General features: G+C 38.8%; 2 protein-coding genes across 3 annotated transcripts; both read right to left on the bottom strand.

Annotated features, from left to right (window-relative positions):
- Positions 1-3,173: 3,173 nt before the first annotated feature.
- LOC146673407 (putative high affinity immunoglobulin gamma Fc receptor IB) lies at positions 3,174-9,180 on the bottom strand. 2 transcript variants are annotated; one of them, XM_085401850.1, is made up of 8 exons: positions 9,083-9,180; positions 6,283-6,318; positions 5,875-6,138; positions 5,550-5,795; positions 5,287-5,463; positions 5,042-5,143; positions 3,723-3,807; positions 3,174-3,447 (listed from the first exon to the last, which is right to left on the bottom strand). In XM_085401850.1, exons 1-8 carry the CDS (start codon positions 9,111-9,113, stop codon positions 3,441-3,443), a joined length of 948 nt encoding a protein of 315 aa, XP_085257976.1. In that variant the 5' UTR covers positions 9,114-9,180; the 3' UTR covers positions 3,174-3,440. The 2 variants fall into 2 exon arrangements, with proteins under 2 accessions (XP_085257976.1, XP_085257978.1); XM_085401852.1 differs by having other exon boundaries at positions 5,042-5,140.
- A 376-nt stretch (positions 9,181-9,556) lies between these two features.
- LOC146673406 (butyrophilin-like protein 2) lies at positions 9,557-14,755 on the bottom strand. The gene is made up of 3 exons (XM_085402038.1): positions 13,071-14,755; positions 11,252-11,593; positions 9,557-11,013 (listed from the first exon to the last, which is right to left on the bottom strand). Exons 1-3 carry the CDS (start codon positions 13,141-13,143, stop codon positions 10,907-10,909), a joined length of 522 nt encoding a protein of 173 aa, XP_085258164.1. The 5' UTR covers positions 13,144-14,755; the 3' UTR covers positions 9,557-10,906.
- Positions 14,756-15,000: the final 245 nt, after the last annotated feature.

The following is a 15,000-nucleotide window of genomic DNA, read 5'->3' as shown; positions in this document are numbered from 1 at the left end:
GCAGTCTGTTTAATTCTGCCATTGCGGAGAGAGGTGTTCGTGGTATCTCCACCAATGAGAGTATAGTGCCTCCGGTCCTGGGGTAAGCTGTTAGAACTACTTTTATTAGCATTCATAGCTATAAGAGTTTAAGGTTACACTTATCTGTTTCAGGGTTCACTGCTGTACTCACCTCTCCATGGTAAATTGTCCAACCTAAATTGGAAGAGTGGACTGCCTTCTCAGCTGCTGTTGTGAACTCCTCCTTGGTGGAGTCTGCTGTCTTGTCTCGTTTTGTCTTATCTTGTTTTTATTAAGTAGGCTTACCTTTTTTTGGGTTCGCCTGGTGTTCTATTTTACCCTGGACTGTTGCTCGTACCCACACTTCTATGATCGGGCTGAAGTGATTCTCTGCCCGAGTGTCGTGCTGGGACTCTAAATCGCCTGGGTGGCCGGTCTCAGCCGGTGGGGAGCCAGACCGGCCTACGCCTGAGAATAATTATTACCAGCACGAGTGGTAGTTTGACCCGTGGGGAATAAGCCTTTCCCGTCTGTGTGTGTGAGTGAGTGTGAGTTCTTTTATTAAAGTGTGTTTTAGTCTTTTTATGATTTGTAGCGAGCCTGACGCTCAGTGTCCTTTTATTCTTTTAACATACTTTTCTGTGTTTTATTTCAGTGAAGGAGGACGAGCCAGTGGCCCTGGGACCTCAGGTGGTGGGTCGTTTTCACACTTTCTTTTGTACAGCACTGGGTGGTCTGCAGTGATTCTTTTGGTGTGATTTCCTTTTGGTTCCACGGCTGCTGGTAAGTCCAAGTTCCACGATTGTTTATTTTTACTGTAGGACACTGTCAATAATGACGCTACATCTTGACTTTTAATATTTTATTTATAAAATATTATTTATAATATTTTATTTATTTCTATAAATAAAACTGTTTTAATATTGGAAGCCAACCTGCCTCAGTGTGCATCCTTGAATCTGTGCGGTCTTCTTTTATTCCTTTTTATTTATTTTTCTTAAATATATTTCCTGGGGGTGTAATTCCCCTAGGTGGCGTTGTCAAGTTTATTTATTTTGTTCATAACCCCGCCGACCACTTGGTCACACCACCATTCCACCGTGTTAAATTAGTACCATCAGCATTAATCTTATTAAAAGGACGTTAATATCATAACCGTATTAAAGCAGCAAATCTCAGTTAGCTAGCTATCGCGGATCGCCCTGCGCGTGGGGCTTGTTGTATTACCTCTTTATTTCCCTTTAACTTATCTCATAATTGTAAGGTAAATAGATTTGTGGGTTAAATAGCAGAGTTGAGTATGTGGGTTGAAACCATCACATAATTGTCAAATTTTCTCTGGCACAATGTATTGTTACAATCAAAATATAACTGATCAAACACAAATTTCCTTATTCTTTGTGACTTTTTAGGAGTTTATATGTCTATAGTGGTCCTGAAACAGGTTGTGGGCAGTCTTTGTTTAAGGGCTTCCTCATCAGGTTGTAATAAATGTTTTTTGGAAATATTTTAATAACTCACATATCCTTGCATTGATATGTTGGTAACACCGAGATTTATACCTCCAGATGAGTCCAGGTGACCTTATAACCCAGGCTTCTGTTTAAACATCCTCACTGTTCTTAAATGTTGGACATCATGACATTTTCATGGCTCAGTGCTTTAAAATAAGAGAACCTGTTGTTCAGTCCCATGATCATCTGACTCATCATTTGACTCTTTGTACACAAATGTTTAGCCTGATGGCATCTCTGCTCACTTTGCCCTTTGCTTTGAACTTTACACATATAAAAATCACACAGTCTCATCCTTTACAGATGGCTTTAGCTGGATTCTCAATTTCAATCATCTTTTGCATAAGACCTGTTTCCACAGAGTTTCAGTTCTTTTGTAATTTGGCGTATCGCAGTGTCAAAGATTTAGATCCCTAATTGCATTTTATGTATATTGGTATATCATAGTACGCCAAAGCTGGAAGAGAAGAAAATTCGTAACTATTGGAAGGATATTTAAATTCATGACTGCACTTTCAGACTAAAGATATGAACATTAATACCTATGTTTTATTGTCTTTCAAAGAGTAATATTTCTACATTATCGAAGCAAGAAGAAACAATATAGAGCAACATCATTACATGAGTTTGTGATGCAGTTTTTGCGAGCACTGTTGCATTAAGCCTACAAAGTTCTGGGTTCTAACTTCCTTCAGCTGCTATCATGGGATTGTGTGTTCTCCCACAGTTTAAAAAGATATGCTGTGTGGAAATTAACTGAAAATCTTCCACAGTTTTTACATGAAAAGCTGACATCAACAATACTGTATTATTCATATTAATGTTTTCAACTGGTGGATGTTAAGAGGTTATATTGCTGGCATTTGCAAAGCAGCTGCCCTGCTGTAATGCTCAGTGTTGCCAGTAGGTAGAAGCAGACTTCAACTCTGAGTCATGTCCCTTTGTAAATTCACTGAGAAGTTTGAAAGGAGGAGCTCTGTGCTGTGATCCAGAATGAAGTCCAGCCTGGGTCATAAGTTTGAAGGTTTTCATACAATAAAACACTTCTTTGTCTTCATGGTGAAGTCCTGAGTGTGGTACTACATATTTCCATGGAAGATATATGTAAATGCTACCAAATACATTTCTGTATATCCAATCCCTAATCCAAATAAACAGAGTAAAGGGAAAATTTAACTACTTTTGGAAGTTTGTTTTACAGCTACTGAATGCAGTTCCTGCTGCTTTATGTATGTAGCTACAGTTTAACTCATTTTGGGATTCATTTATTTTTCACAATAAACACAAGTGTGTATCAGCCAGAACCAAACCAGCCAAACTTTCCATTTGACTTTCTTTATTAAACCCAAAGAACTACTCAAGGAAAATATCTGACACAATGTAGAGCACTATGTCTGGATAACACCAAATGCAGGATGTCATCACAAATACATCATACTGTACTGTCTGCAGTGGTGGAGGGGCGATAATTTTTGGCTTGTTTTGCAGTGACGGGAACGGGCCACCTGAAAGTAATTGAGGCTATCACAAACTTCTCTGTATATTAATATACTCTAGACTAGAGTCATAAATGAGCATCGGCGTCTAGACTTCAACCTGAATGATGCTGTGGTGGGCATAAATTAATGGGTGCAAACCTCACTACATAAACTGAGATAGATGAGCTCTGTTAGACACACTGAATGACTACAATGTCTTTCTTGCTGCTGTTACAACCAAATTTCCCTTTGTGGGACAATCAAAGGATTATTCTATTCTATTCCATTGTATTCTATTCTACTCTGTTCTATTCTATTCTACAAAAGCATAAAGAATAAAAATATTTTTTTAACGTGTGGTGGGGCCCAGTTAGAGACCAGCAGCTGGACGTCAGTGGCTGGACTGGTTGACAACTTCAGTGAAGAGTAGACAACGTCTGGCTCTGGTTTAAAGTCTGAACACAAACACACACAGTTCAAACAGTTAAAAAAACAAAAACAACAAAAAAAAAACCCAACAGGAAACATGATTACAAGCTTTGTAGTTCAATCAAGACCTTGATGCCTCTCTTATTTACATTTGCATTTGAAGTGTGAACTGGGTCAGAGCTCTGAGCTTCAATCGTGTGTTGTTCTTTTTTTTTTTTAGCTTAGCTAAGCATTATTGCTGGAAACAGGGTGAGCAGCTAGCTTGTCCCTGTCCAACGTTAAAGTTAAAGAGAAGTCGTACCTGGCCCTTCTTGTTCTGATAGTTTTTTGTCCATAACTGTCATTTTTAGTTTTCACTGCTGAGTAGACTGCATCTGAATCCGTCTCTGCAGAAGTAAACAATCAGAATTATGTGAAATTACAACAGGTATAACAACTGCACAACTTTTATACTATAGCAGAGCTGTGGGAAACTTTCTACCCTAACGTTGCATCATGAAGAGAATAAGCGACAACTTTAAAAAACCACAGCAGCATTTCATACTTTTTTTTTTATCTTAATGCCACTGCTATGAAAACAAAAGATTGGCCACATGAAGCTGAGGGGTGTTTCTGTGAAAAAGAAAAGCGGACGACCACAAAGCTGCTACTGCTTTCAGTACAGACTGGCTTGCTTCACCTCAGCACAAAGCAAACACTTTCTCACAGTATAACCATTATTACTGTCCAAACTAGGACAAACTGCAGTGAGAAGCAGCTTCAGACTATAGTTAACTGGAATCATCAACATGATTAATGCATGTGCTCAACGTGTCAGGATGGTACAGAAACGACTAAATTATCAACGTTATAGACGTCAGATTCGTTATAGAGACTGGGAAATGCTTTTAAATTAATTTTAAAATGAACAGCCCTGTGTTGAAACACCTGCAGCTGAAGTGTTTTCTTTCTATCAGAAACAGGATGCTGGACGACTGCAGAGCTGTTAGCTTCAGTTAACCACAGACCACAAACACACAGTCCAGCTCACAGTGAACAACACTCACAGTGTGACACTTAAGGCAATTAGACCTGACTAAGCTGACCTATTTTCAGACAAAGGAAAGTAGTTCATAACTACACTTAGCAAGTTTTGTTTGCTTGTTTTACTGTTACAACAGTCCACATTTTTACACTTCTGAACTACCCTCATATGTCCCATCATCAAAGTCAGCAACAGTGCTAATCTTATTCTACCTTCATATTCAACTGTATGCCTGACACATTTGAAGAGGAAAAAATCAGAGATGTTATTCATCGTCCAAACTATGATCAAAACACACATTCTCAAACATTTCCAGTTCCTTAACTATCTTCGCTCCTACTTTCCATAAATTTGTTCACATTATAAAGCTGCATGAAAGTCTTTCTAAAAGGAAATCTACCCACTCAGTGGCCTTCCTGGGAATGCCTCCTAACAGATATTTGGGCAGTTTTATTAAAATCTATGACCAAATAGATAGGAAATGCCATTTAAGCCACAAGGTCACCAGCATGTGAGAAACTGTGTGTGTAAAATCACAAGTCGAATCTGATGAAACCTGCTTAAAAACTTCCTATATTGGAAGACGAGCCCACTACCTCGGATTTCTCTGATTGGCGCTTGTTGATTTTTTGATATGTTGATTATACTGCACATGATGTCAGTAAGGATGTCATCTTCTCCAGTTTTTTCTTGATCTGCTGAAATGATTCAAAATGATCAATAATATAAATTAAAATATGTAAACAGAGATTGCACTTAAGAAAGTTGTTACTGTGATCATCATGAATGCGAACTTTATTCTACCAAACAAACTCAGACACGGAAAATCAGAAAGTCTCACCTTCAGGTTTCCTGTGAACACATCGTTTCACCAGCAGAACCAATAACACCAGCAGAACCACAACACACACTGATCCAACAGATGGCAACACAAAGAGAACAGGAGGAGAGAGTGATTGAGGAGGTGTGGATGTAGGTGGAGGTGTGGATGTAGGTGGAGGTGTGGTGGTGTGCTCCCCTAAAATAAAGCAAACACAGTCATTAAGTTGTCGTCACATTGTGAATGTTGAAAGCTGCAGAAACACAGACAGGTGAGTGTGTCACCTGTGACAGTGATCCAGCTGGATGGAGACTCTCCATGACCGCTGATGTCACACTTGTAGAGGCCTTCATCAGACCTGGAAACATGCTGGATGGTCATGTGACCTGTAGGCTGCTTCCTGATGAGGGAACCATCTTTATAGAAAGCAGCTGGGAGGTTGGAGGGAGTGGTCTCTGTTTTACAGAGCAGAGTGACGTCATCTCCCTCCATCACAGGGAGGACAGGACTCTGCAGGATCACTGATCCACCTCAACACAGAGACAAACTACAGCATTTCATCCATTTACACACAGCTTCATCAACACTAACTCCACACACTCAGCTTACCAGTGACTGTGATAGAGATCATCTTGTTACGTGCTTTATTTTTGGATTCACACCAGTAAAGTCCACTGTCAGATGTTGAAATGGAGCTGATGTTACAGGAAGAACCAGCTGGTGTTCCCCATTCCGTTCCACAAAGAGTGATCATAGTTGTTGTTGTGCTTCTTTTCACAGTCCATCCAGCAGAGCTGTCGTCCTCCTCACAGCTCAGAGACACAAAATCTCCTTTAAAAAACTGAGAGCTGCTGGGACTCACAGTCAGACGAGCTGTGAGGGTTAAAATAACAAAACAAACAAACAAACAAACAAAAAAACTGATATATTTTTGTTAGAACTGCAAAGATGAACCCAATCAGGTCATATCAGTGAGCATTTCTCAGGTTTAAACTGTGACAGAAGAAGGTTACTGACCTTGGTTTGTTGTGCAGCTCAGCAGTGAGATCAGAACTAAAGAGAAATGACACTCAGGTTGATTTGAGGTGAACATAAAGAACAACTCCACACAAACAGCTGACACACACACAAACTCTTATCTCCGATATATGTGCTCATTTTCAGCTAAAGCTAAAAAAATCCAAAACAAAACAAAAAGGAAAAACAGCAGATCAATTTGGACTTCATGCACTTCTACTCTAATATGTATCTCAAAAAACAGCTTGTAGTACAATCTACAGGGTGGGCCATTTATATGGATACACTGTAATAACATGGGAATGGTTGGTGATATTAAAGTCCTGTTTGTGGCACATTAGTATATGTGAGGGGACAAACTCCTAGAGATGGGTGGTGACTATGGTGGCCATTTAGAAGTCGGCCATCTTGGATACAACTTTTGTTTTTTCAATAGGAAGAGGGCCATGTGACACATCAAACTTATTGGTAATGTCACGTCACATTCTGGGTGGTAACCTGCATGTGCGGCCATATTGGAGGCACTCGGAAGTAAACACTGTAATGGATCAATGTCCGAAACCACAGAAAAGCTCCTCAAAATGCGTTATAGATGCAAAGGTATACAGGGAAGGACTTGGTCCACAGGTAAGGGCACGATATTTGGAAAAGTTAGGTTTTATTGGTGTGCAGATCCAAACGAGTTGGCTCCTTCATCTTGGATCAATGACGAGCTGGAGAGTTTTGCATATCTTGATATCAACTACCTGGTTTTCTTGCCCAGAAGACAGCAGACCTTAAATCTTATAAAAGTTTGGAGGCCTATAACCAGATGGTGTGTGAATGGGTGAGGGAGATGCAGTATCAAGTCATCAGCGACAGATGTGTTGTGAATGCCAAAGTAAGTAACGCAATAACATCTTTAATCAGCCAAACCTTAACTGTATGATATCATCCCTTACCAAAAAGTAGCATACTTCGAGTATATTTTATTAAGTATGCTTAAGTATAGGAAAGAAATGAGTGGAACAAATTCAGATGTTGTCCAGATTTTTGCCTGGTTTAGCTTCGCTAATCACAACCGCCTCTTTTCCTCTGATAACTTTCGGCATTATTCTCCATGATTTGTAATAACTTTTGGCTGTCTATAAAACTGCACATATTTTTCACGGTCTAACCGATTGGTACAGCCAAAAACATGGCAATAATTCACCATTTCCTTTCGTTCGACGTTTGGAATCTGTTTGAGTGCACGCGCTTTGTTTACCTCCAGTAGCTCCAATATGGCGACTTCCGGTTTGATGACACACCATGAAAACGCACTATCCGGTTGTTCAGTCTGACGTCACTAGCCGTGTCTGGGTCTAAACTCCGCTGCAGGTCCATATATCAAACGATCACTATGGCATTACTGAGAGTTGAAAAACTGTCTAAAGTCTTTCATCTTTAATAAAATGATCAGTGTTCTGCTCTACCAGGTGTAACAATTGAGTTTAACATCCAGGCATCCATGAAAACGGAATTTATGACATTTAACGGAGTTAGAAGTTAGCAGGGAGTTAGCTCGCTAGCTTCTATCTAAATACAATATAGCATGTCCTGACTGCGGGGTTTTGGAAACAAATTAAAACATACAGCTCTGCTATCACTTCCAGCATGAATGAAGACAGAAAACTAAACAGCAGTGACGTTTGTAGGGTTACTGAAGTTGGGCTAGCTGGTATATAATGATGTGCTACGTGACCGCTAGCGACACAGCTATGTTAGCATAATATAAACAAGCTAACTTTTTTTCCACTCGATAAAAGTTAACGTGAGTGTTCTCGGTGGTCAGAAACAAATGTAATCGCATGGCAGGATGCTGTAAAAGGACCAAACTTCAGCCAGGAGAACAACTGAGATAATCCATCCACAATACGAGGTTAGTCATTCATATACTGCTGCATGGGCTGGGCTGTAGTTACATCCTAAGGTTTTAAAAACTGAGCTTAAATAAATGATTAGCGGTAATAAAAGCCGAGGGAGGTCAGCAGTGATCACTGACTGTTTTAGGAGCTTTTTGAGATCAAATAGAAGAAAATACATAACATTAAACATGTTAACAACACAAAAGCCATATTAAACGCAGACTACTTTAGACCCGGAAGTAGGATTCGTTGCGTCATCACTGAACAACCGGATAGCTGTTGACCGCTATTAAAGGTAAAGGCTAAGTTTTCACCCACTAGAGGGTGCTAACGTACCTCGTCATGTTTAGGCAGCGATGCAATAATTTACAAGTTCCACTGTTAAATGTTATGTAAGTTCAAGATAATTAATTTGTGATTAATGAATAAGGCAAAGGTGTGTTAAAGGTAACACACTGATTTACTAATGGTCTTACGGGGTGTTCACATACACAGCTGTTTAATAAAAGTATTGTGAACCATCAGTTTGAGAGACCATCTTTTCAACCGGGGATGCTACACACGTATCTAAACAGCATCTCCTAAAAATGATCATTGAAATAATAAACATTTCACTAAACTTTTAGTATATGCAAAACATCCATTACTTTTAAATAACCCTGTAAAGTCATGTGTCCACTGTGCAGCTGTGTTGATATAATGAGTGAATGATTTGAGCTTTTCACTGCCTGCTGTGTTTCCTCAACTCCTGAGCAAAGATAAAGAGTCAGTTCAGACCTGCAGTTGGTCCTCGTGGTGTTTTGAACTTGAATTCAGCCTGATTTGTTTTTCATGTCTTCTCCTCCATCATCAGTTATCAGGAGAGCAGACAGTCAAAGTACAAGAATTCAAACAAACACAGAGATTCTACTTACAGAGCAGACACAGCACAGATGTTTCCTTCATCGTCCTTCTCACTCATTTGAGCTTTTTTTCATTTCTGTCACTGACACCAAGTAAACCCCGCCCTCTTCCTCTGAGCACCTGCTTTTCTACTGGTTCAAATACAGTGGATAATTAAATTCTTATAAAAATGCAAGATATAAACTATAAACATGTATCTTTTAATGCAATGAGCTTGCTGAGACATCTGGCAATTCACACAGATGGAAAGAAAACTCAAGTCAAATGTCCTCTGCTCTCAGTGATCTGTAGTTTGGTTGATGAACAAATCCATGTCCATGTAGTGGACGTCCCCCTCAGTGAGAGAGGCAGATATGATGTGAAACACAGGAATCAAACCAGGGACGCTGCTGTTATGGAGCTGAACTGGAACCATTCAGACACTGAGGCCCTCTGAACACATTTTAATTACAGCTGTGCAGAGACACACTGATGACTGACTGGAACACTATGATTCACATTTTACATTAACACCATCCTCACACATGGTTCATATATGGCCACTAGAGGGAGATGTTGGACTTTAAACACTAACATGGATACAAGCAGATCATTATTGTTTCCATACTCAAAAATACATTTTAACAGCGACGGTCCACAATATCAGATGAGTTTTTACAAGTGACATGATAACCTCCAGAGAAGCTGAATGATTTAATGTGATAATTATGTTACCATAATTACCACATTAAATTATCATTTAATGTGGTAATGGTTTAATTTGTAAACATGACTAAATTGGCATGTTTTTGATTATTTCTCATTTCTAATATTTTTAAGTGGCAAGGTTGTACCTGTCAGTGATGTTTGTTTTCTCAAGACTGATTAAAATTCAGATTATTCTATTTCAGTTTTTCTTTAGTTATGATTTTATTTTATTTTTTTAATTCTAAGCACCAAACACTGTAAACAAATTAGAGTAAAAAAATAAGAACATTAAAAAGCATAAAATAATACAAAACAGCATTTAAGATATAGACTGAATTACAATGAGCACAAGTATCACCATCATCTTTTTTAATAAAGTCTTTAAAGCAACCACAGCTGGCGCAAAGTGCCGTGGATCGGAACTAAATAATAAAAATAACATTTGATTTAATTGAAAGCAAATAAAAGAAAAATAAAATAATTAATTAAATAACACATTTAAATACAAGAGACACTAAGTCTCACTGTGGTCAAAAGCTAAAGGCGTGTTTTAATAGTGGACAGAGATGGGACCTCTCTAAATTCAGGAGCCACGATAGAGAAGGCCCTGCCCCCTCTGAGCTTCCTCCCGGATCTCGGTACTCCAACTAAGCAAGTAAGAGACCAACATGGTGTGTAGGGATGAAGAAGCTCAGAGAGGTAAGGTGGGGTAAGATTGGGAAAACATTTAAAAACAAACATACACATTTTAAAAGAAACAGGCACATATCAACACAGCAACACATGTTCAGTCATTAAAATACAATTTGTATTCACAGTTAAGACTTTAAAACACTGTAAAAAGAAACCCAATAAACAGATAAAAATGCATATTGGGTTGGGCGGTGAATCAGGAACTTCAGCTATAATTTCATTAACATTAACAATAAAATGCATATTAGAAGTAAATATATTGACAAATCCAGACATGTGCAAATACATGTAAGCAGTGCTTAAAAAATGTAATGAATAAAAGCTGCCTAGCTTTTCTTTAAAATGAGAAAACTCTAATAAATATTTAGTAACAATTGCAAGAGACTCAGTTCACAGTTAAGAAGCTCTGAGACATTTTAAATATGCTGCTGTTCAACAGGAAGGACGTGTGAATCCTATTTGTGGGGTTTTCTTCTGTAGATCAGAAAACTGACCACAATAAAGACAGTGGAACCAAGTAGACAAAGTATCAGTGGGACAAATCTGCCTCCTCCTGTCTGACCTGCAGGTGAGAAACAGGTGTGAGGTGTCAGCTGTCAGGTAGGTGATGAGTGAAGAACAGAACAGAATCCATTTCCTCTTCAAACTGCTGTCAGACATTATCTACTGCACTCTGATCACATCACTCAGACCAGCTGCTTTCTACAAAGTCTCATCAACAACATCTTTAGAAACAAACATCAACAACCAGGAAGCAGCTTCACCTCTGATCACACACACACTCAACTCTACTCACTCACCTGGAGGAACAACATGAAGGTTGATGTTGTTGATGGATTCCCACGAGCGTGTTTCTCTCATGATGATACGACACTTGTATGTTCCAGTGTCGTTAATCATCACATCCTTCACAATCAAAGACACATTTCCATCCTTCATCTGTCTGTCCTGCAGATCCACCCGGTTCTTAAAAGATGGATGCTGCTCATCTGGATCAAACTGCTCGTCTCGGTACGTTAGGACATATTCTTCTCCCAGGTCAGCTCTGCTCCACTCTAAAACAATGATGCGGATGTCCTTGTTTGGAGCTCGACATGGCAGAATGACGTTCTGTCCAGACTTAGATGTTATGTTTTTCTGGTCTGAAAGAGGAAACAACACAAAGCAAAGAGGATGAAGTAAGTGTTCACCTCTACATCAGCCAATCACTGTGAGGATCAGGGACCACTGAGATGTATATGTTTTGATTGGCGTATAAATGGAATATAAAATTTTCCATTCTAGTTTCCCTACTCTATCTCTCCTCTCTTCTACATCATTCTGGAAGAGCTTGAATCCACCTCTGGTGCACCTGGTCTTGCTTCCTTTCCATTTGGTTTGCTGCAGATATATATATCTACTTTCTCTCCATCATATGAACCACCTCTCTCCCGTTACACAGTCCCTACATTAAAGTCCCTGCTCTCACCACCAAACTCCTGCTTTTCCTTCTACCTGCCATCTGGGGGCCTTTGTCTTTTAAAGAGCAAGAGAGAGTGAGAGAGCAGAAACTGAACAAATGGGCAAATGGCAAAGTTAGATGGAAAGAGAAAAAACTGTAAGGGTTTACAAATATACGAAGATAAGATAACCCTTTAATAGTCCCACACATGGGAAATTTGTTAAATAAAAAATGCAAGATAATTTAAAGATATATTTCATGGATGTTTTGTGTGCTTTCCAGTAACACCTTAAAATGCACGGGGACATTCTAAATTGAACACATTGACTGATCTGAATGGTAACAGGATTCAAAGCACTCCAAACATGGCTTGAACAGAACGGCTGCCAATGAAATCTATATCTCCAGCCCTGGAGCAGATGTACCCTGTGTTGAGTCTGCACAATAAGAGGAGGGCTTGCATGAAAACTTTACCTTAAGCTGCCCTCCTATCAGTTTGCTTCTCGTCCAGGTGTATGGAGAGGCAGTGTGATTTTTGACTGCTTGATGATATAGTGGACTGTCTCCAAGTACTTTCAAGTCATTTGTAAATGTCACAACTTCATTTTATCATGTGCCATTTGTTGTGCGCTCGTCTTATTTATATTTCTTGTACAGTAGTCGGTTAAATATCGTTGTAGATGTACAATGGGAATTAAAGTCTATTCTGTTCTATTCTCTGTAGTTAAGTGACTGAATCAATGCTGTGCATGTTTTCCCTCTTATCTGTTTCACTACAAATAATTGTTCAAAATACTTTGGAAAATTCTGAAAAACATGACTGACTGTTAACCTGTAGGTTTAATAACTAAAGGGTTCACCTTAACCTGGAAGAGAAATCTGTGAATTGGTTAATTTAATTTTAATTGTAGGCTCTGCACTTAAAGATTGATCCTAGAATCAATGATAAGTTAGTTAGATGTCAGTACATAAAAGAAAAGAATACAAAGTGGTTTAAATCAAAGGTGTAGTGAAAGGCAAGTGGTGACGCACTCTCCAAGCAACTAATATGCTGTTATACTGATATTAGATTAATCAGAGTTAGAGACAGACGTTTTCATGGAACACTTTGTCATTTTTTAAATTTCTTACTTATTAATACTTACAGATACAGATACATTTAACAGGTCAAGTCTCACCTGCACGGACCAAAACAAGGAGGCAGAGCCACAGCTGGGTCCAGCTGAGCAGTACAGATGTTCCAGCGGACATTTCAGATGTAATTCTGAGGCGGTGCTACAGACAACTATTCTGTCTCACTACATGTAAGTTTTCACATAGAGCTGAAAGAGACTGAAAGTCCGTCTAGATGCGTCTCCCTCCCTCAGGATTTGACCCCTCATCTGACTTCTGTCACCACCCGGGACAAGCTGCTGACGTCCCTGCTGATCACATGATTTTAGGCTAGGGTTGAGAAGAGTCTGGGGACACCCCGGATGGTTGATCATCCGACTAAATTGGCACAAAGAATGTATTTCTTTGTGTGGAGAGGCATCCATAGCATTCCAACAGAAAGGCCATTTCCGCTGTCACATTCCCAACATTTTCCAAGTATGAGTACTCTCCGCTTGTTGTATTGATCGGGATTATCTTCTTGTTCCGAGGCTGAAAACAAACGTAAAGGTCACCGCCTACTTACTAGTTGGAGGGATGGGAGACTGCAGAATACAAGCAGCAGAAAGTGATGGGAGATTTCCAGTCCACAAAGAGTTTGTGCACTAATATACACACATGCTATATAATGTCATCCACAATGTCTTAGGCAAAGACACCATTTTTGTAGGTTTCCCTTTGTTGATCTCCGGAGAGTATTGCAAGTCAATCGATAAATATGTGATTAAGATGAAGTCTTTCAACTTTCATTTCAGGGTTTTGCATTATATCTGAATTTTGGTAGCATTTTATAATATGGCACGCAGGCTTAGGGTGTAATTACCCCTAGAATTAAATGGACTTTAATTTACTGATATTTAATGAATAATATCGCACACTGTTTTGTGTATTTTTCCACAGAACCTAATGGAGGCTTACAGCTGTATAACTGTTTCTATTCCATGCGTTGTCTTTTATCTTCTGATTTAAGCACGCTTAAAAACTCTGTTTTAAAGTATCTATATAACGTTATTATATCATGTAACTTTACTTTTATATTTTATTCATTCATTCATTCATTCATGAGTGGAACTGCTCTCAGAGCACTTCACTCCGCAGCACTGACAGTTGTGGTCATCTTATTTTCATCGATCTGTCAGTCACTGCTGGATGAAGTACTCAAACCACCAGTAACATGTCCCAGTCAAAACATCTACATATAAGCTCCTGTTGTCTAAACCACTCTGAATCATCAGTACAAAGCTCATCCACTCTTAGTACAAACCACCCTGTTTACCACCATTCCAATCAAAAGAGAAAAGAGGAGCAAACAGAGGTAATAACTGAGTGATTATGACTGAGTTTGACGCTCACAGATCTGCACAGAGACTTTAAGGAACAAGTCCCTTTCCTCTGCAGATTTCACTCAAGTTCACAGCAGCATTCATCTGCAGAGTCCTGAATGCCTCATTTCTACACGAAGACTTTAGTGATTTCTGCTGTTGCACTGAAACAAAGAGTCTCAGTGTGCTGATGACAATATCTCTATACAGAGTAGAGCTTCTGTTTCATTTCCAGACCTAGTGGTTATGAAATCACAGTCGACTAAAATAAGAACCAGCGATTTGGCGGCTTCAGTTAGCCTTCTGCAGAGCTAACCGAAGCCTCTCTCTCTCTCTCTCTCTCTCTCTCTACACATATATATATATATATATGCATATATATATGCATATATATATATGCATATATATATGTAGAGCGAGAGAGAGAGAGAGAGAGAGAGGCTATGTATATATATATATATATATATGCATACATACATATGTATATATATATACACATATATATACACATATGTATATATATATATATATACACATATATATATATATATATATATACACACATATATATACACATATGTATATATATATATATACACATATATATATATATATATATATACACACATATATA

Source organism: Rhamphochromis longiceps, linkage group LG3 (genome assembly GCF_057381845.1).
Source record: "Rhamphochromis longiceps isolate RC_006_pf linkage group LG3, R_longiceps_female_GT1.1, whole genome shotgun sequence".
NCBI classification, from domain to species: Eukaryota; Metazoa; Chordata; class Actinopteri; order Cichliformes; family Cichlidae; genus Rhamphochromis; species Rhamphochromis longiceps.
This window is presented reverse-complemented; position numbering and strand designations above follow the sequence as displayed.

Bases quoted from the DNA above. Each gene is read 5' to 3' on its own strand.
- LOC146673407 (XM_085401850.1), bottom strand. From the start codon at position 9,113: ATGAAGGAAACATCTGTGCTGTGTCTGCTCT. The intron at 6,319-9,082 runs GTAAGTAGAATC...ATTTCTCTTTAG, and splicing joins ATCTGTGCTGTGTCTGCTCT to TTCTGATCTCACTGCTGAGC. The intron at 6,139-6,282 runs GTCAGTAACCTT...TAACCCTCACAG, and splicing joins GAGCTGCACAACAAACCAAG to CTCGTCTGACTGTGAGTCCC.
- LOC146673406 (XM_085402038.1), bottom strand. From the start codon at position 13,143: ATGTCCGCTGGAACATCTGTACTGCTCAGCTGGACCCAGCTGTGGCTC. The intron at 11,594-13,070 runs GTGAGACTTGAC...TTCCTCTTTCAG, and splicing joins CCTTGTTTTGGTCCGTGCAG to ACCAGAAAAACATAACATCT. The intron at 11,014-11,251 runs GTGAGTGAGTAG...TCTCACCTGCAG, and splicing joins CCTTCATGTTGTTCCTCCAG to GTCAGACAGGAGGAGGCAGA.